Raw genomic sequence first — 22,428 nt, 5'->3', positions numbered from 1 at the left:
TTGAGAGGCCAAGTATTCTTGAAGCAAAGGAGATTTTAAGCCATCCCATTGGTTGTTGGGATGTTCGGACCAGTTTACATAGGGAAAAATGCTATTTGTTTGAGGTCAGGCTAAGTATTCATGAAAAGAGAAAATGATCCAAGTTTTCTAAATAGTATTCATAAAAAGTAAATTATCAACATTTCCTCCTCTTTTTTTTGTATAACATGTTGGGGGTTTTCAGATTAGGAACATTTTAATAGAACATTTTGTAGCCAAATGGCAGATATAAGCTTTATTTAAGTTGACTTTGTGTATTTTTTCAGCTGCGTTACATGGAGTGCCTACCATAAGAGCATGCTGGCAAGCTCAGATTATGAAGGAACAGTCACTCTGTGGGATGCCTTCACAGGTGTCAAGTCTAAAATATTTCAGGTATGCTAACATTACTTAAAGGAACACCTAAACTATGGTCTGTGTTTGACATCTAACGGATGCTGATTGAAAAACAACTACAAATAGTACATTTAATATAGTTCAACATATACATAAATTATTTTCTCTCTCCTTAGTTTTTCTATAGTGACTGTTTAATTTTCAGCATTAAATAAAACAAAGTTAGTTTGTTTTAACGACAACACTAGAGCACATTGATTTATTAACAATCGGCTATTGGATGTCAAACATTTGGAAATTTTTACATAGTCTTAGAGAGGAAACCTGCTACATTTTTTCATTAGTAGCAATGGATCTTTTATATGCACCATCCCACAGGCAGGATAGCACATACCACAGCCTTTGATATACCAGTCATGGTGCACTTGCTGGAACAAGAAATCACCTAATGGGTCCACTGATGGGGATCGATTCTAGACTGACTGTGCATCAAGCAAGCACTTTACCACTGGGCTACGTCTTGCCCTCAGCATTAAATAAATGACAGCAATTTTGTTTTATAACAATGTGATTGGCTGAATGGCACAGGTTTTTGGGGGGTTGTTTTTCTTCATATTTCGATGAACACCCAACCTCCCCCCATCCCCCAAATTAAGCCATGCCACCTTCCCCAACACTGCTAGCACTATTTTTCTACAAGTAGTCAAATTATTCAGGTAGTTATGTTTAGACGAAAGTCTTGTTGCAATAGCATTGTGACTATCATTTATAGAGAATAGCTAGTTAATAACATTACATATTGGCTGTAACCTGTGAAGATAAGAATGGGAAATTTCTCATTCAACTGGAACAGGATAAAGCCGATATCTTACGTTATTAACTAGTTATTATCTTTATCCTGCAGACCATAAAAAGTATGGGTGGAAGCTATTATTTCTGTTATTTCAGCCACATTGTACAATGACCTAGACGCCAAATTAGTTATTTTGTAATGTAGCTATGCGTATGATGTTATATGAGTGACATAAAAAATCATATCCTGCTATTATATGTATATAATTAAAAAATTTCCTCGTTTATATGATTTCAACAATTCTAATTGGACGACGTCGAAACAAAACTGAATGTAAGCCTTCGATAAACCTCAGAAAATGACGTCATTATGCCAGCTGAGACATCATTACGTAAAACAGGTCATGGAAACAATGCTAGGAGCTGATTTATATGTATTTTAACTAAATATATGTCCAGGCACTTGTGCATACATTTTAGAACAGGGTGGGGTGGGGGGCTAAACTGTGGCTAGCGAAATGTATTAGGGGTTAAGACATGCTTCCTCGGAAAGGTATTAAAAAAAACCCATTTACTTGATCAAGGGGAGGTTTCGATTGCCATAGCCCACCCTCTGCACAAGCTCCTGTCTTTGTAATTATATAAAATCTGTGTGTCACAAACTGCATAAAATGCATAGCGTGGTGAAGGATTTTAAACTAAACACCTCAGAAAATGATGTGATTATGTCAAATGGGATGTCATTATGTAAAGCAGATAATGGGAAGAACATTAGAAACTGATTTATGAATTATATTTAGTTTTAATTACATAAGTTGTGCTGTTTGTTATTATAAGAATTGTTCATAATTTTTTGCAAATTTATCGATGTATAACAGTCACAAATTTAGTATAAAATCGCTTCACTATGCTACTCAATTTTATACAATTTGTGACTGTTATACATCGATAAATTCACAAAAAATTATGAACAATTCTTATATGACTGCTTCATCATAATCTGTTAATAGAAACCGTTGTTGCAGGATGAAAGACATTATTAGGCCAAAATGAGCCATGTAATGTATAGAAATATCCTTTACTGTACTATTGCAGATGTAATCTGTAGAAATATGTCTTTACTATTGCATATTACATGTACGTGTTTGTTTTTTTAGGAGCATGAGAAACGCTGTTGGAGTGTTGATTTCAACAAGATGGATCCAAAATTACTGGCTTCAGGCTCAGATGATGCTAAAGGTATTAACTTAGATTTCTGAAGCAATTTTAAAAAGTCTGTATTACACTGAAATAAACCATGACTAAAGCTTAATAATTTTTTGACATGGAATAGTGATAACTTTAAGTTCTAGAATTATGGTCTGAAATATGAATTGGACAGTTGGCTATCAGATCTGTATATGAAATATCCTTACTATTTTAGCTCTTTTCTTGTGTGTGCGTTAAAAACATTGTGCATTAATTTCTGTTTTGAAAACTTGTCTTTAGAGCAACAAGTTATTGCTTTTCAGGATCTTTATTGGCTGTGTTAAAACATTGAAATATGTAAATAAATTGCAGTGAATGAAAAACAGATCAAAGAAATCGAGTATTAAAGACAATTTTACATGCAACACATCTAGTAATAAAACATTCGTAATATTACATTAAAATAAATGTTTTCTTGCTTTCAGTGAAACTATGGTCTACAAATGCTGAACACTCTATAGCTAATCTGGAAGCGAAAGCTAATGTGTGTTGTGTGAAGTTTAATCCAGACAGCAGATATCATCTAGCATTTGGCTCAGCAGGTATTGGCCTTACATTGACAAAAATCAATTGTGTGCTTCACTTGCTGACTCCTCAGCTTCCAGGGACGTGGTAAAGTGTTTGTTTGATACAAGGTCGGTCTGAGATCGATCTCTGTTGGTGGACCCATTGGGCTATTTTGCGTTCTAGCAAGTGCACCATGATTGGTATATCAAAGGCCGTGGTATATGCTGTCCTGTCTGTGGGATGGTGCATATAAAAGATCCCTTGTTGCTGCTAATCGAAAAGAGTAGCTCATGAAGTGGCGACAGCGGGTTTCCTCTCTCAATATCTGTGTGGTCCTTAACTATATGTCCGACGCCATTATAACCGTAAATAAAATGTGTTGAGTGTGTTAAATAAAACATTTTCTTCCTCAACTTCCAAGCCACATGAATGACAAGACAGTTACAAAGTGCACTGTCAGTTTCTGAAGCTAAAAGTGGACATTAGAATATGTAGCTATCTGAACTTACAAATTGTATTTGATTTACATACACTGCTGTCTATAAAATAGTAGCTTGATTTATATGATCTTTAACTGGTTTGTTAGATCAGCAATAATTTACAGCCATGAGAATAATACAATATTAAAAATTCAGAAAATTTTGAATTAAGTATGCCATCAACATCAGTCTTAAATATCCAAATTTTTATGAGGGAAATATTTACCTTTTCTAAGAATAACTTCTTTTTTTCAATGTGCGAAAGTATGATCTCTTACTGTACCAGTAACTCAAAGACATTTTTTTTCTCACACTGAAGACCAATTGTCACAATTAACCATGTTATGTTTTACACCTAGCATGTATCCAAAACTCTTGTTTTGGAGCAGAAAACATTCTAAAGGGACGGAAAGTAGTCCAGTGGTAAAATAATCACCTGATGTGCGGTCGGTCTGAGATCAATCCCCATCAGTGGGCCCATTGGACTATTTCTCATTCTAGCCAGTGCACCACAACTGGTATATCAAATTTTGTGGGATTATGCATATTTAAGATCCCTTGCATCTAATGTCAGCATGCATGTTTATTCTCTAAGACTATATGTCAAAATTACCAAATGTCTGACATCCCCTCTTGCTTCATGAATTGATGTGCTGTAGTGGTGTTGTTAAACAAAACAAACTTTAGAACATTCTAAAAGTTTTAAAGAGTCAGAAATTTGTTTGTGAACACATTTTCAGTCTCAAATCTCACACTACCTCATCTGACTGTATGAGGATAACAGCTGTTTGTAAACACAGTTTTGCTGGGGATTGTTGAGACAAATATTTATTTATTTATTCCAGACCACTGTGTACATTACTATGACCTGCGCAGTACGAAGCAGCCGGTTGGGGTGTTCCGAGGTCACAGAAAAGCTGTATCCTACGCCAAGTTTGTCGACTCGGTGGAACTTGTATCTGCGTAAGTTCAGAAACAGTCTGATGCTAGCTTTTGGTATTTTATTTTATTATTTTTGTGAAGGGACATTTATCAACATCTTTATAAACATACAAAATAAAATTAAGTTTTGTTGGTCCACTAGGTATATTTCTTCTGGAACGATAAAGATTTTTTATACATACAGTTGAATCCCGTTGCCTCGAGAAAGTGTTCGACCCATTGGGTAGTTCGACCTAACCATTCGGTCAACATAGTGTAAGTGTAACTCGGGACTTTGTTTTTGGTTCGAGCGTTGCAGTGTATTCAACCCTTCCAAGGTCAACCCAACGAGATTCTACTGTGTGTGTGTGCGTGTGTGCGTGCGTGCGTGCGTGCAAGTGTGCGTGTGTGCATGTTAATATTAGAAATGCTAATTTTATAAAGAATATATATATTTTTTTTAATGGATCCAGGCATTAACCCAACCATATAGAGTACGGTTTGTATACTCATGAAAATTATGCTAATTGTGTACAATCCCTTAACCTTTAGACTACTGGATTAATTTTTAACAAAAACCACGTTGAGTGGGTACAAGTTTATAATTTTTACTCACATATATTCACTTAAATGTTTCATAAATACATGAAATAAAGTTCATATATGAATCGGTGAGTATTATTTTCGTGTCTTTTTTTGTAATTTTTATTATTTTAGATCGGCTAATGGTGATTAAAATTAGGCAAAAAATCGAAAAAGTTGCGTTTACTTACGGGCATTTGTGGCCAGCTGTCCAGTATTTATGTCCATTATTCCCGATAACAGTGGTTTTCTGACCAGAATTTTTTTTAAAACCCGAACTACAATTCATATTGCAATATTTGGTAATTTTCGTTGTTGGTAAAACGATCAAATTTATTATCAAATTAGCTGTTACAATCAGCTATCGATCCCAGAAAATTACTGCGACGTGCCGCCATTGTTGTCAAGCGAAAATACTTGCCGAAAACCACTTTTTGAACTCAAAATTTCAAGGTATTTTCAATTGAAAAAATCAAAACAAAAACCACCATTTTGAAAAAAAATCTTTTTTCTTTAATTATATTTCCGTTTCCGGTGAGTGTCGTGTGCAAAACGGCGGTAAATATGAATTGGGGAATGCACTCTATACAGTGTACAGTATATCGACTGACGTGACGTCGGGCGAGATATCTCGCCTGCAGTAGTCAGAAGGTTAAGTTGGAAACAAATATAAGTACTATTTTTATCTTTTCAAGATTTAATGGGGTTTTTTAACACAAAACAAGAAAATCATTGTTTGAGATGTGACTGTACTGTTACTATAAACCAATATTCTTAATTTTGGTGCAAATTGTAAAACTGTGTTGTATGTACTGTTTATTCCTATTAACGTTACATCTGTTTGGTTACTTAACATTATTTTTTAACTAAATGTTTTATTTTTGTGTTTTTTTCAGGTCGACAGACAGCCAGTTGAAGTTGTGGTCTATCGGCAAACCAAACTGTGTGAGGACATTCAAAGGTCATACAAATGAAAAAAACTTTGTTGGTCTGGCAACCGACGGAGATTATGTAGCCTGTGGTATGTTTATTTTTTTTATAACGGATGAAGAGAAATATTTTATATTATTGCACACACCTAATGTCACATTCTTAGTTATATGTGTAGTAGTGGTGTTGGTATAAAGTGTTCCTACTGTATTTCAAATTAAATCACATAGGCAACAATAGATATGTGGCTACATGCCGTGTTTTATTCAATATGTACACCATGGATATAAATAATACCACCTCCCATCCTTAAGTAAAATGGGTGTTAAGCTGCTAGTTGTTAACATGATGGGGAGAGGTGTCATCCTATTTTAGTAGAACTCTGATTTCAAATACTGTAGTGACTGGTATATTGATACTAGTTGAAATTTCATTACACGAATTTACAGAAGACAGATTACAACGTTCAACATTAAGCAAGTTCATATGTATGCACAGCTAAGTGGGGGTGGAGTGCAAGGTTTTGGGATCATGAGTAGTACCAATAGAATCTATCACCGTTGTGAGGTATAGATAAGGCAGTTCCAACCCTAGTGACAAAATGTTTTGTCCCGAGGGTTGGAATTGCCGTATCTATACCTCACAACGGTGATTGATTCTTTTTCTTGCCCATTTAATTTCAGTAACAAAACATTAATTTTGTAAGCGACGGTTTGTTTATTGTAGAACAATTCGTAAACCTTTTACCTACAAACTCATTAAATTGTATGCGGGGAAAAGATAGTCAGTCTCATGCAACATAAAAATGTAAATATAAAGTTGAAAATATTAATTTGTTTAAATATTTTTAAAACAATGAAAAAATGTGAAATGGTAAACAGAATTCTGAAAACCACAAGTTAGGACATCAGTTGTTGTAAAGCATGATGTCACATTGGACAGATTTATCTAGCACCATGCCAAAGCTGGATAACACTGTCCAGTGTGCAAGAAGAAAAGAATCTATTACCGGTATGAGGTGTAGATAAGGCAATTCCATGGGACAAAATGTTTTTTTGTGAGGAACCGAGGTTCTCACAAAAACATTTTGTCCGGAGGGTTGGAATTTGCTTACAGTAACAAAATATTAATTTTGTCAGCTAAGGTTTGTTTATTCTAGAACGATTCATAAACACTTCACCTACAAACTCATTTAATCATACGCGAAAAAATACAGTCCACATGGCATAAAATTGTAATGACTTAATCATCAATATAAAGTTTAATAAAATAGTTTTTAAAACAATCATTTAATGTGAATTGACAACTTGGCGAATAAGTAATTCAACAGAATTCTAAAAGACATTAATTATTATGTCAATTGTTGTATAACATGAGTTATGACGTCAGATGTATTTAGCCCTAGGTCAGACAGATTTTGCTCCCATCCCTAGCCATGACGTCAGTCTCGGGTATTCCATGACGCCAGCCTCGAGTACATAATATGATGTCAGGGACTTGGCAAGCCTTGTCCCTGACAACAAATTATGTACCCTTGGGTGGAATAGCCCTGTCCCACATGGACACATATGAAGGATTCTTTTAATCTAGCACCATGCAAAAGCCAGCTACTTCATCCAATGGACAAGAAAACTGGGTAATAGAACTACATGTCAATTGGTTGTGAAGTTTATACATTACCGTTATATTGAGGTGGGGTGGGTAAATTGGGGTCTGAATGTCTTTAGCCTCTTAAATAAGATTTTTTTTAAATGAGTAAAGTTTCTCTAGTCTTTACAATAAACATCTTTGAAAATAGCATCTCTATGAATAATTTTTATTGGTTTATCTTTGTTCAACACCCAGTATCCAGTGTTTTTCTTTGTTCTAGGGAGTGAAAACAATTCGTTATACGTGTACTACAAAGGTCTTTCAAAGCAGTTGATGACGTACAAGTTTGATACAGTAAGAAGTGTACTGGTATGTATTAAGAAATCGGGGCACACTATTTCTCGTAAGCTATCATTCTGTTAGTTTGTCAGTTATACAGCATCAATCAGCTATGTGGTGAAGCATTGCATTGTAAACATTAACAGGACTTGAAACTTGCCACAAAATATGGTGGCCTGAAAACAAATATCTGGGACACTAAAATTTCATTTTCAGTGGCCCAAACTTACTTTAGACAGCCCAAACACAAAATATTCATCAATGTTTATAATATAAATGAATGTTGGCAAATTACAGTAAGCCAATATGTTCATTTCTTTTCAACATCACCTGGCCTCATTACTAGTGCATATTCCCTACGATTAGTAGACTGGTTCGAACATCCCAACAGCCAATGGGATGGCTTGGATTTTTCCACTGTGTACCCCTTCCTGTTTCAGTCATATGACTATAACTTCCTTCTTTTTCCTTCGCTTCTAGCGGTTCAGACGTTCTTTATTTTGCTCTGTTGTAATCTGAGCCATCTGTTTTATTACTTTGGTTTATGTTTCGATTATTGTAACAACATTCTTTAATGTTGTTACTTGCTATTATACCATTATTTGGTTGTAATCGCTTTATTTTAAGTGTTATTTACACTTTATTTATTTTTTTGTCATGTGTGCCGGTTACCTTGTCGGACGCCATTTTAAAATGGCGTCTAATTTGTTTACCGGATTTGTGCATTTTAATGTGTTTGCTTTCTCAATACAGTATTGTTGAGAATGTCGGATACTAGCTCTTCTAGAGTTATGCATTCCTGTACCAAATGCAGGAACTTTCTGGTGGGAGGAGACCCGCACGACGTCTGTCCCGGGTGTCGGTCACCCTGTGATGTCGAGTCACGTTGTCTACTCTGTCTTCCTCTCGGACCAGCTGAATTGACAACTATTTGAAGGTCTTGGCTCAGCGGGTTAAGAAATCGGATTCTGTTTCAGCGGCTTCCCCTCCAACTACGCCGACTTTGGAGTTTGTGGCTGAACTGTTCAAGTCACTATTACCAAGTATGGTTCAAGAAACTATCGCTTCGCTACAAGCCACTACTAGACCTACAGCTACCATGATGGTACCGGTTACTACTCCAGTGTCTACTACTGTGTGCGCTACAGTGACAACGGCTACCGCACCGACGGATGCTACGGTGTCTCGACCGCCTAGGGATTCCACTGCGGATCATCGCCGATCTACTTCATCTGTTTTTGGGCATCGCAGCCGTGAACGGAGCCGGTCGCGAAGTATACAGAATCATGTCTCACGGTCACCCTCCCATTTCCGTTACGGCCGTTCACGGTCTCCACGACCTTCAAGTACTGCGGATCGGCATGCTTATGCTAGACTTTGCGGGACTTCCCTGAGAATGAACCACACGGTTCCGTTGCGGATGATACAGATACCGCGGATAATATGACTATGAAGGTCTGTTTATCCTTTGTTACGAGCTTCTACCATCGCTACCCGGAAGGGACCGGTTCCCATGATTGCTACCGACGCAGCCCTAGAGGATGTTATGATTAAATCTTCACGGGCTCCATGGATTATCGTCGCCGATTTTTGGCTGAAGCGGCTTCCAGAGTTTCTGAGGGTTCCAGACGGGACCATTTACGGTTCGGTTCGGTTCGGTTCAGCTGCGGCTTCCACTATTGACGATCACCTTGCCGGTGTGCACATTTATAAGAGCAGATGCGTCTTCGACTGCTTCCGTTATAGATACGGATTTGCGGACTACATGACGATGAGGGGTTGTCTGGCTGCGGTTTACGACATGTTCCATCATGTCTACCTCCGCCGACGCTTTCCAAGCTGGGCCTGACACCGATGATTGCTTCGGATGTTCATTGACAGCCGGTACTTTGCAGGTCGGTGCTACCGACGATGTTGCAGAAGACGTTTGTTTCCATGATTGCCACGGTTTCTGCGATTTAAAAAAAAAGAAAAAAAAAAGGCAGGTTCAGTGACGTTTCAAGCAACACCTGTTACCGGCCCTATCTAGACTTTGCCTGTCTTGATGTTTCCGGATGCATTCCATCCTGCGGCTTTACTTTGCTGTTTACATCACCTGCGGCTACTGTGGAAGAGACAGCGGTTTCACTGGGTTAGCGTTCTTCATACTCTTCTCGTGACCAGTCATTTGTCTCACCGGAGCCGTGCACGCAGTCGGTCTTTATGGCCTATCACGGGTCTCATGGACCGTTGTCACCGATCTTCGTCTGATGTTCGATTCCGACGCGCCTTTTCATGGTCTCCGTCTCCAGCGACTGCCTTTCTGTCCGTTGGTCTGCTTATGCGCGCCTTATGACGAATTTCCACATGATGATCCAGTCTCATTTGTGGTTGAGGATACGGTGTTCTTACTTCATATGACTATGCGTGTTTGCCTTGCTGCTGTTATGAAATATTAGTGGCATGGAACCTTCGACGATATGTCTCGCTCCGAGGTTGATACAGACATTCCGCCTGATGACAAACTGTTTTCCAGTTTCCTGTTGATTGTCGGTTTGCTGTTGGGCCACACAGTCAGTTGTGCTACAGCATCGATTTGACATTACATGCATACTGGGTTGGTGTTGACGACAGAATGCGTCGGTCCGGTGGTTGTTCGATGACTTTACCGATATATTCGGCAGATCGATCGCTACATCCGGTGGTGTTGCCAGTCAGTCGCTACTTCCTCTGGCTCCAGAAGTTATCCAGTCGCCATCACGCGTTTTTTTTTTTTTTTACCGCGACTATTTTACTATGGTCCAGTGCGGTTTATCCTCTCACTGCGTTCACTGTTATTTCGCCAGAGTTGTATCTCAGGTTCGTACTGCAGGGAGTGCACTACGAGTGGGTGGTTTTGCCGTTTGGCATTTCGGTAGTTCTTTGGCTGTTCACAAGAATAACAGCCTCAATGGCGCGGGTTTTTCATCAGCAGGGTATATCATTTTACCCATGCCTGGATGACTGTCTTTTGAAGTGCCAGAACAAGACGAAGTTAGCAGGCCAAGTCAGCTACGTACTTCAGTTCTTGAACCGTCTCGGATAGATTGTCGACCAGGAAAGGTCTCTACTGCTACCAATACAGAATTTTCACTTTCTTGGGATTCACTTGCGTACCGATCTGGGACTCCTTCAGATTCCTGCAGCCCGATGGACCAAGATTCAATCTGCGGTATCCAAAGTTCTGGCCGAACTTGTGACTTTCCATGCGTGGCAGAGCCTACTGGGTCTTTTGACCTCAACCCAAGTCTTGACTGGGTTACCTGTCACAAGGCGGCCATCGTTGGGCCTCAGGGGGAGCTTGTCGTCCACTAGCGGATGGTCTAACGATCTACCGGCTCCACCAAATGCACATCCGTCCAGCTACGGGGTCGCCTGCAGTTACAGCATTTACAAGTCTTCCTCATTCTGTACATTACGTTGAACAACCCCCAACTGATGATAACCCTTCTCGACAACCTTTGACCCTGTCTGCAATGGTAGCTTATTTCGTCGAACGTCTTTGATGCCATTCCAAGCGACCAACCATCTGTTTGTGGACGCCTCACGAGAAGGTTGGGAAGTCATTTCAACAGTCAGACATCGGGGCTGTGGTCTGCCCTTGATGCCAGTTTTCACATCAACATGTTGGAGCTTCTGGCAGTGTTCAATGTGATACGTCATTGGCATCGGCACTTGCTCCATGCAACTCTTATGGTTGCAACCAACAACGTGACAGCGGCGGCCTACATCAATCATCAGGGTGGAACTCATTCCAGCAGTTTCAGAGGATGTCACATAACAGGGGTGTCGAATGTTCTGGCAGACACGTTGTCAAGACCGTCTGCTCCACAAAGCACCGAGTGGATGCTCAACCCAGAAGCGTTCCGGTGGGTGTGTCACAGTCTGTGGACACCAACTGGTGATCTTTCTGTGATGTGCTTCATTCGTCAACTTCGATCGTATGTGTCACCGGTACCGGATTCCGACACATTGGATCTTGACACCTTGGCCATCAGTTGGGACAATCTGGATGTGTATGCGTTCCTGTCACCAGTGTTGCTACCGAGAGTCCTCCAACGGTTTCAGGAGTTCCATTGTCGGATACTTCTCATCGCTCCAAAATGGCCAAGCGGAATTTGGTATCCAGACCTTCTACGTCTTGTGGCACCAGATCCTCTACTGCTACTTGATTGGGATCACCTTTTGCTTCATCCCATGTCGAGACAGCACCATTCACATCCAAGCTTGTTCCAACTACATGCATGGACCGTATCTCCGACGGTTTAAGGAAGATTGATTTTGAAAACTCCATGTTCAAGGGTTTCAAGCACGAGGATCAGATTCAACGGTTTCGGCCACCGAAATGGGAACTTAATCTAGTTCTGAAGGCCTTGTTTCAAGCACCTTTACGAGCCTGCTGCGAAGGCCTCTTTAGAGGTTTGGACAAGGAAGACGGTGTGCTTGATAGGATTCACTACAGCGGCAAGAGTGTCAGAGATACATGCTTTGGATGTTGACGTGGTGCGTTTTAATCGCGACTACTCTTCATTTTCACTGGGTCTTTTGATGAACTTTGTTGCTAAAAATCAGTTGCTGGATCAATGTCCTCGCAACTGTGATGTTAAAGCACTCTATTCCATTGTGGGTTCACATGATGTGGAAGATTTGTCGTTGTGTTCTGTTTGAACTCTTAAGCTATACCTTGAGAGAACTGCCACCTTTCGCAAACATCGACAGAATTGTTTCTCTCTTGCAACCAGAGACATTTGAAAGACATTACTAAAAACACAGTGTCTACTTGTATACGATCCACGATTTTGTGTGCCTACCAATCAGCAGGGTTACCTCCACCGTCGGCATCTTAACCCACATGAACTGCGTGCCTTAGCCGCTACTATGTCGCTGCATTGTAACACTCCGGGTTCCAGCATCATATCCGGGGTGTTATTGGGCCATCATTTTCATCTTCGCGAACTACTATCTGAAAGATGTATCGACCGAAGACGTAGAGGGATTCCATCATCTGGGTCCGGTGGTTGCAGCTCAAACTCTGGTTAACTCTGGTCGTCCTCATTGTCGTTGATGTCGGATTCAGGACTGTACCCCAAGATGTCCATTGAATCGACAAGTGAGGACTTCATTTGACAAATTGTTTTTGCACACCTGTTTTAAGTTTTGCACTGGTTAGTGTCGGAACTTTTTGTATGGATAACACTAGTTAGTCAATGCACTGCACACTAACGACCTGTTTTCCTATTAATTAACTAACTTCTCCACCGTTTTACTAGTAAGAAAAAATAGGGGTTTTGTTGGTTTAATGTTCTGATGGATGCTTCCACCATATTTGTTTCCATTTGGTATACAATTATTGGTTGGATGGTTACCTAACACCTGCATCTGTGGTGGTGATGCTTACCCACCATTCAGAACTTCCTTGTTGGAGAACGAATTTCTGACCCTTTTCGTAATTCACAACTTGTTCATCCACACCACTGATGGATGCCACTTTTCCCACTGTCAATACTAACTGCATGGATATTGGTTGTTATGCATCGCTTGGAGGATGGGCTAATTTTGGTTGGCTTTCTTTCTTCCACTGTCAGTTTCCTACCGGTCCATGGGGAGAAGACTTGTGCATCTTCGGAGTACGGAACCCGCCACCATCCGTTGAATGCTGCACTAGTTATGAGGACAGATGATGTTGAAAAGAAATGGAGAAAACTTGAGGTGTTTTCTCTTTTATAGATGCATCACCTGTCCTCATGGGATGATTCCCACCCTTCCTCCCCTCTTCCAGTTCTCCATGCGATTCGCTCAGGGAAAAGAAGGACGTTATAGTCACGTGACCGGAACAGGAAGGGGTACACAGTAGAAGAATCTAAGCCATCCCATTGGCTGTTGGGATGTTTGGACCAGTCTACTAATCGTAGGGAATATGCACTAGTTATGAGGACGGGTGATGTATTTATAAAAGAGAAAACACCTCAAGTTTTCTCCAGTTTTGCAACCCACTAGCAAGATTTTAATGTGGAATAAATATATGCCATACAATTATTAATAGTAGCTAATATATTATAGAAAGAAGATCGCCCAAATAACATTCTTTGGGCGACTAACGCCATTATTTTTTAATATTTAAGTCGCCCAAACAGGGCTTTTGTCGCCAAATGCGACCTGGCCACTGGCCATTTCAAGCCCTGATTAAATTGAAATATACTATTTCAATGCAAAGTCCGTTTCTTTAAAATACATTTTGAATGTCAATGTATTAGAGAACCATAGCAGTTTCTCGCTGCAGCCCACTGGTAAAGCGCTCACTTGATGGGTGGTCTGTTTGGGATTGATCCCCGTAAGGCTATTTCGTTCCAGCCAGTGCACCACGACTGGTATATCAATGGCCGTGGTATGTGCTATCCCTTGTCACTAATGGAAAAATATAGTGGGTTTCCTATCTAAGACTATATGTCAAAAATAGCAAATATTTGACATCCAATAGCCAATGATTAATAAATCAATTTGCTTTAGTGGTGTTAAACAAAACAAACTTCAAGCTATATAGTTGATAATTTTTGGTGCCCTAAAGCTTTTATATTCACTGTTGTTCTGTTTAGCCAGTACTTTAACCTGCCTTCAGTGTTCACAAGACAAGACTGCTCTGGTAACTTTCAACTTTCATTACTGATTATCTTTTAATCGTCCATTATCTGTTGTATGAAAATTAGAAGTATGGCTTGTCCAAATGATGGGCAACTCAGACTGAATTTACCCCTAAAACCCCTAGAAAGTCTGTATTGATATTCGTATTTTATTATTGCAGGAGAAAGATCGTAAGGATGAAGATGCTAATGAATTTGTCAGTGCTGTCACGTGGAGACCAGTAAGTGAAATCTCACATACTCAGAGCTCACCATTAGCTAATTGTTAATTGTTACACGAAATGGCTACAAAATTGAGTCTTTGGCTAGTAAAAATTCCTCAAATTAAAAACATTTTAATAAAGAAAATACTCAACATGGCTGAAAATTGGCTAAATTGGTGAGCCCTGCATACCGCTTCATGTGCTTGTCTTGATCCTATCACTTACTGAATTAACATGGCTAAATTGCATGTGCTTGTCTTGATCCTATCACTTACTGAATTAACATGGCTAAATTGGTGAGCCTTGCATACTGCTTCATGTGCTTGTCTTGATCCTATCACTTACTGAATTAACATGGCTAAATTGGTGAGCCTTGCATACTGCTTCATGTGCTTGTCTTGATCCTATCACTTACTGAATTAACATGGCTAAATTGGTGAGCCTTGCATACCGCTTCATGTGCTTGTCTTGATCCTATCACTTACTGAATTAACATGGCTAAATTGGTGAGCCTTGCATACCGCTTCATGTGCTTGTCTTGATCCTATCACTTACTGAATTAACATGGCTGAAAATTGGCTAAATTGGTGAGCCTTGCATACTGCTTCATGTGCTTGTCTTGATCCTATCACTTACTGAATTAACATGGCTAAATTGGTGAGCCTTGCATACTGCTTCATGTGCTTGTCTTGATCCTATCACTTACTGAATTAACATGGCTAAATTGGTGAGCCTTACATACTGCTTCATGTGCTTGTCTTGATCATATCACTTACTGAATTAACATGGCTGAAAATTGGCTAAATTGGTGAGCCCTGCATACTGCTTCATGTGCTTGTCTTGATCCTATCACTTACTGAATTAACATGGCTGAAAATTGGCTAAATTAGTGAGCCCTTCATACTGCTTCATGTGCTTGTCTTGATCCTATCACTTACTGAATTAACATGGCTAAATTGGTGAGCCTTGCATACTGCTTCATGTGCTTGTCTTGATCCTATCACTTACTGAATTAACATGGCTAAATTGGTGAGCCTTACATACTGCTTCATGTGCTTGTCTTGATCATATCACTTACTGAATTAACATGGCTGAAAATTGGCTAAATTGGTGAGCCCTGCATACTGCTTCATGTGCTTGTCTTGATCCTATCACTTACTGAATTAACATGGCTGAAAATTGGCTAAATTAGTGAGCCCTTCATACTGCTTCATGTGCTTGTCTTGATCCTATCACTTACTGAATTAACATGGCTAAATTGGTGAGCCTTGCATACTGCTTCATGTGCTTGTCTTGATCCTATCACTTACTGAATTAACGTGGCTGAAAATTGGCTAAATTGGTGAGCCCTGCATACTGCTTCATGTGCTTGTCTTGATCCTATCACTTACTGAATTAACATGGCTAAATTGGTGAGCCTTGCATACTGCTTTATGTGCTTGTCTTGATCCTATCACTTACTGAATTAACATGGCAAAATTGGTGAGCCTTGCATACTGCTTTATGTGCTTGTCTTGATCCTATCACTTACTGAATTAACATGGCTAAAGATTGGCTAAATTGGTGAGCCCTGCATACTGCTTCATGTGCTTGTCTTGATCCTATCACTTACTGAATTAACATGGCTAAATTGGTGAGCCTTGCATACTGCTTCATGTGCTTGTCTTGATCCTATCACTTACTGAATTAACATGGCAAAATTGGTGAGCCTTGCATACTGCTTTATGTGCTTGTCTTGATCCTATCACTTACTGAATTAACATGGCTGAAGATTGGCTAAATTGGTGAGCCCTTCATACTGCTTCATGTGCTTGTCTTGATCCTATCACTTACTGAATTAACATGGCTGAATTGGTGAGCCTTGCATACTGCTTCATGTGCTTGTCTTGATCCTATCACTTACTGAATTAACATGGCTGAATTGGTGAGCCTTGCATACTGCTTCATGTGCTTGTCTTGATCCTATCACTTACTGAATTAACATGGCTAAATTGGTGAGCCTTGCATACTGCTTCATGTGCTTGTCTTGATCCTATCACTTACTGAATTAACATGGCTGAAGATTTTAGTCAATGAATTAGTTTTATTGCTGGGTGGGATATAGCTCAGTTGGTAAAATGCTCATCTGAGGGGTTTGGGTCATAGGGTTGGACCATGACTAGTATGTGCTGTCCTGTCTATTTAGAAAACGTCAAACATTTCGTTTAGTATCGCATCACAAGTTTCAGAGATCGCTTCACAATTTTAAAACAGTAAACAAAAGTTGCTAATCAATTTTCAGTGGACCAAGAAATATCACTAATCAAGATTTTCAAAACAAACTGTTCCCTGGAAAGTGCATATAAAAGATATCTTGCGGTTAATGGGAAAAGGTACATGTTTCCTTTCAAGACTGCATATCAGAATTATAAAATGTTTGACATTTAATAGCCTATGATTAATTAATGTGCTCTAGTACTGTCATTAAAAAAAAAAATTTTTTACTTGTTTTGTTTTCTTGCTAAGTTTATAAAAGTGAATTTTTGAAACAAGTTTAGTTGATATTAATTACTAAAGTGTGTATGATAATGAGAATTATCTTACCACATTTTAGACACCTAACAGTAAGGGGTGGTATTAGTACCAACAAATTTAGGTACTCCTTTTAAAATCTTGAATTCATTTTTCAGGCCAAACGCCCTTTTTGAGGGGTCTCAACTTCAAGAGGGATTTAAAGTTGAATGACTGGCAAGTTTTCGGTAGTATTGCACTTCCATACATGCCAATATTTTATTGTATTTTCTTTTCTAGACATTTTTTGTTGACTGTGTATTGGCCAATCCCTCTTCTCATGATGGCATTTTGAAACTTGAAAAAACGGCTAATACATAGCAATGCATGGTATGTGCTGCAATATTGTTAAATATATGTTCCTTTTTTCCAGGGTTCCAATGTCATAGTAGCTGCTAACAGCCAAGGAACTGTTAAGGTGAGATTTTGTTTTTCCTTGTTTAATATGTTTTCTTTTTTTCTGTATTTTTCAATGTGTTGTCACTATACCTGCTGTATAGTACATTATATATACCAGGGAGCAATATTTCATGCAAACGGCCATTCTGTTCATGTGTCGGTTACGCAAAATTAAATTTACACGAACCACAAATCGGTTACGTTGTGATCTGTAGACTTTCAGAAATTAAAACTTACAAACTTCACGATTACAGCAAGTTTATTATACAGTTGAATATTGTAATTTCGAGACCCTCAGGTTTGACTAGTATTCCGACAAATGTTTTAGACTGATTTTTAGATACTTGATGTGCAGCAAACCAGTAGACAACGTTATATTGCAACAATTGTAACTTGCAACTAGTCTAAACTATATGCTCAGTATAGAGTCGAAATAAAAAATTTAAAGATATGTGCATGGCCCGCTTGGGGTGGCTAAATTATCTAAGCTATTTTATCTCTAAGGGAATATTGTTAGACATAATATTTTAGAAATGTTGAAGACTGTTTTAACATAAACAGGAATCCAAAAGTATCACAAAAGTTGAAAAACACTAACATCGCTTAATGAGCTTTAAAAAACAAACATTTGAAACGTTAGTGTAGTATAGAAGTACCATCTTTAAAGTGAAAGTAACTTAACCACCGCAAAACGAGAAAATAAAAGGAATCTGGAAGTGTATCTATTTTGTTTTAGTACTGGGGCTGATATTTAGTCCTTTCACAATATTGTTAACTTTAGCAAGCATTAAAGAAACTGTTTTATAAAATGTTTTCTTTTGTATTTTGTTTTAACTTTATGTTTGAGCTAAAAATATGCATTTAAAATATAATTTCAATGTAACTTTGAGGTAATCGATTAGGTAACCCACAGGTTATGCAAAATGTAATTCACGTAAACGAACAATTGGTTACCTAGGTAAAAACCATATGAACCGACTTCCTATTACCTCAGATTTTGAAATATTGTCCCCTGTATACTATGTGTCAGATACCTGCTATGTAGTACATTATATATACTATGTGTCAGGTACCTACTATGTAGTACATTATGTTAGCTATGTATTAAATACCTGCTATGTAGTAAATTATATATACTGTGTGTCAGGTACCTACTATGTAATACATTATGTATACTATGTATCAAATGCCTGCTATTAGTACATTATGTATACTATGTATCAAATACCTGCTATATAGTACATTATTACCCATATGGGCTAAAATATACGGGGTAATATTTTTTTGATCTCTGCACAGTGTGCAGATTGCTTCTACAGCCACTGATTGGCTGGCTTAAAAATCACGACATTTGGTTGGTTGCTTGCTATGGCTGGAACTTCACTTTCATTCATATAATCATAATAATGTTTCCATTCATGAGTCAGATTACACATACGTTATACGATCTACACAGATTTACAAAAAAAATGGACTCATTTGTTTCGTAAACATGAAATGGTATATTTTCATAAGCAGCAGCTTTAGTAATATATAAAAATAATTATTTTCAAATGCAAATACAGTTGTATTATTTTGTACTGTAAACATTTGGCTGTAAAAAGAATGTCGTTAATGCTATGACGTCACTTACATTACGTCATGTAATGCGCGTAAGATTATATGACGTAATGGCTGATGGCTTTGTTGTAGACTGCAGAGGAATTTTTACATTAAAAATCAGTTAAAATTGACAATGGGTAATAAAGAGAATAACCAACTCGCTACGAGGAGTTATGAATTATCTGTCCCTCGTAAATGAATGTTGTAAAACCCTCGCCAAAGGCTCGGGTTTACAACATTCATTCACTTGGGACAAATAATTCGTAATTCCTCGTAGCTCGTTAGTTATTCTCTAATTATATATACTATGTGTCAGATACCTACTATGTAGTACATTATGTATACTTATGTAATAAATATTCCTTACATATTCCTTACATTCTTAATATGTAGGACAGTTGACTGCTAAATAGAGGTAGCCACTTCAGCAAGTTTGAGTACTTTAAAACATTTTCTGTTGTAGTCCTGAGGATATATGCACAAAAATGACTGAAACGTTCACATTTTGATAAAAGCATGTATAGTAACATCAGTGGTTGTTTATGGTGTTAAAACATGCACTTCCAAAAGTGAAAAATGACATCCTTAAACATTTTTCACTTGTTTGCTTTAGCTGCGGTAATTTGTCACAATGATATTTTGAATGTCATTCCACTAAATGTAAGACTTTTTTTCTGTTTATTTTAGGTTCTGGAACTGGTATAGTCTGAATGTGGAATGTCTCACACCCTAGTCTTTCAATGATCAAAAACGAACAAATCAGGATTGCTTCGTCAGGTGGCACCATCTGTCTTTTTTCCACAGTGAAAACCTGTTCACCTTTCTGTGGGTGGCACATCTCTTGTAATAGTGTGAAATCAGGATGGCTGCATTTGTGATAAAACTTTATAATGGCCATGTTTTTCGTTTTACTGTACCTGGAACAAATTTACCTATTTGTATTGATTTATCCAGATTCTTTAGTGCTAGTGTGGGTATGGTTTGTATAGTGTCCTCTGTTATCTAAAGGGTTTGTAATAAACTGCTGTAAATATCGGACCTTCTTATGGTTTAGTGAAATTGACTACATCAGTGTATGGCATGTCTTTAAAAAACATTACGTTTCATTCTAATAATAATAAATATAGCTCACTGAATGTTTTTTTTAGAAAATCTGTCACACTGTTTTGAAATGATTTCATCAATTTTATACTGTGTAGTCATTATTATTATATAACATGATTAGAAAAAAAACCCAGATAATATTTAGGCGCCATTAATTAAATCTGATCATTTTTATATCACCCCTCTCTGTAGAATCTTTTGTAACACTTGAGATGTGTTTCCCCTCTAAATTTACATAACATACTTTAATATCACCCCTCTCTGTAGAATCTTTTGTAACACTTGAGATGTGTTTCCCCTCTAAAATTACATAACACACTTTTATATGACCCCTCTCTGTAGAATGTTTTGTAACACTTGAGACTGTTTCCCCTCTAAAATTACATAACACACTTTTATATGACCCCTCTCTGTAGAATGTTTTGTAACACTTGAGACGTGTTTCCCCTCTAAGATTACATAACACTTTTATATGACCCCTCTCTGTAGAATGTTTTGTAACACTTGAGACGTGTTTCCCCTCTAAAATTACATAACACACTTTTATATGACCCCTCTCTGTAGAATGTTTTGTAACACTTGAGACGTGTTTCCCCTCTAAAATTACATAACACACTTTTATATGACCCCTCTCTGTAGAATGTTTTGTAACACTTGAGACCTGTTTCCCCTCTAAAATTACATAACACACTTTTATATGACCCCTCTCTGTAGAATGTTTTGTAACACTTGAGACTGTTTCCCCTCTAAAATTACATAACACACTTTTATATGACCCCTCTCTGTAGAATGTTTTGTAACACTTGAGACCTGTTTCCCCTCTAAAATTACATAACACACTTTTGTTACCCATGTGGTTAAAATATCTGGGTTCACATCAAAGTGTTACGTCCCACTAGAACTTCAAATTGGACGTAACACCTCAATGTCATACGATCAGCGCACTGCAACCTAACTGGAACGTCAGTCAAACGAGACCAGTGACTAAATTAAATCAATTATGGGTAATAAATAGGATGTTAAACTCGCTACCATTTCGTATCGTGTTTGCGTGTCTCGTGAAATAATTTTCATTGTCTCACGCTTAAAGTTTGTGATAATTAAAAATTATTTCACTCAGGACATAAACATGATACGAAATAGAAGCTTGTTTAATATCCTATAAATCTGTCTCTCCTTTTGCCATTACTGTGACATAATTCAACCAATATTACTGAGTTTACTATGTGGAAATTTAAAAAATAATTATTGTGTCTTGGTTTTTAATAAATGCATGTACTAGACAAAATCATTGTTACGGTGACATAATATTACCAACACTACTGGGTTTACCGTTTTCTTGGGAATTAACAAACTATTGGTAGACAGAAAATCACCTGCTGAAGATAAATTGCTGTGATGGCCTGTATTCAATTGATAAAATTAAAATGACACTTGCTTTTGAAAACATTATGTAACTCTTGACCCAACCCCTTCTTCTTACGGTATTGTAATGCATCCTATGATACTTCTTCCACCTCTAGCATGTTATGTAAATGTTGAAAGGTCCCTATGGCTATTGCCCTGAGATTTCTGTCATTGTAAGATGTTTCCATCCAATAGAATCTTTTAAAATACTAAATTCACACATTAAATACATTTTCGTGATTGAATATTAGTATCTGTATATACAAAGCATTTTGGGGGCAGAATTCAGGTTAATCAGTTGAGCGCACACTTGAGGTGCTTGCATTGCAGAATAGAACTACCTTGGTGGATTCATTCAACTGATTGGGGAGTTTTCTCATTCCAACCAGTGCATCACAACTGGTCAAAGGCCGTGATATGTACTTTCCTGTCTCTGGGAAAGTACATATAAAAGATACCCTGCTGCATTAATAAAATGTAGCGGGTTTCCTCTGATGACTACATGTCAGAATTACTAAATGTTTGACATCCAATAGCCGATGATTAATTAATGTGCTCTAGTGGTGTCATTAAACAAAACAAACTTTATATAAAACATTTCTGGTAGTTGTAATATTTGTCATTCTCGAACTTCATTTTAGTGCTTGTATTTTGTTCATACATACAAAATTATTAGGAGGTGAAATGCATTTTATAAGCAATAAAGAAATGATTAGGCAATGGTTTTCGACTGGTATGCATATT

At 37.9% G+C, this 22,428-nt stretch overlaps 1 protein-coding gene across 2 annotated transcripts in view; it reads left to right on the top strand.

Annotated features, from left to right (window-relative positions):
* Positions 1-22,112, top strand: part of LOC121383237 (E3 ubiquitin-protein ligase COP1-like) — a 42,924-nt gene extending 20,812 nt beyond the window's left edge. For both annotated transcript variants that reach the window (XM_041513131.1, XM_041513130.1), the window contains exons 13-21: positions 306-414; positions 2,325-2,406; positions 2,841-2,957; positions 4,247-4,364; positions 5,801-5,925; positions 7,705-7,793; positions 14,581-14,640; positions 17,546-17,590; positions 19,861-22,112. In XM_041513131.1, the coding sequence (XP_041369065.1) occupies positions 306-414; positions 2,325-2,406; positions 2,841-2,957; positions 4,247-4,364; positions 5,801-5,925; positions 7,705-7,793; positions 14,581-14,640; positions 17,546-17,590; positions 19,861-19,878 (763 nt within the window). In that variant the 3' untranslated portion in view covers positions 19,879-22,112. The remainder of the gene's footprint in view (positions 1-305; positions 415-2,324; positions 2,407-2,840; positions 2,958-4,246; positions 4,365-5,800; positions 5,926-7,704; positions 7,794-14,580; positions 14,641-17,545; positions 17,591-19,860) is intronic.
* Positions 22,113-22,428: the final 316 nt, after the last annotated feature.

Source organism: Gigantopelta aegis, chromosome 10 (genome assembly GCF_016097555.1).
Source record: "Gigantopelta aegis isolate Gae_Host chromosome 10, Gae_host_genome, whole genome shotgun sequence".
Lineage (NCBI taxonomy): Eukaryota > Metazoa > Mollusca > Gastropoda > Neomphalida > Peltospiridae > Gigantopelta > Gigantopelta aegis.
The sequence above is the reverse complement of the archived record's forward strand: the minus strand, read 5'-3'. Positions and strand labels throughout refer to the sequence as shown.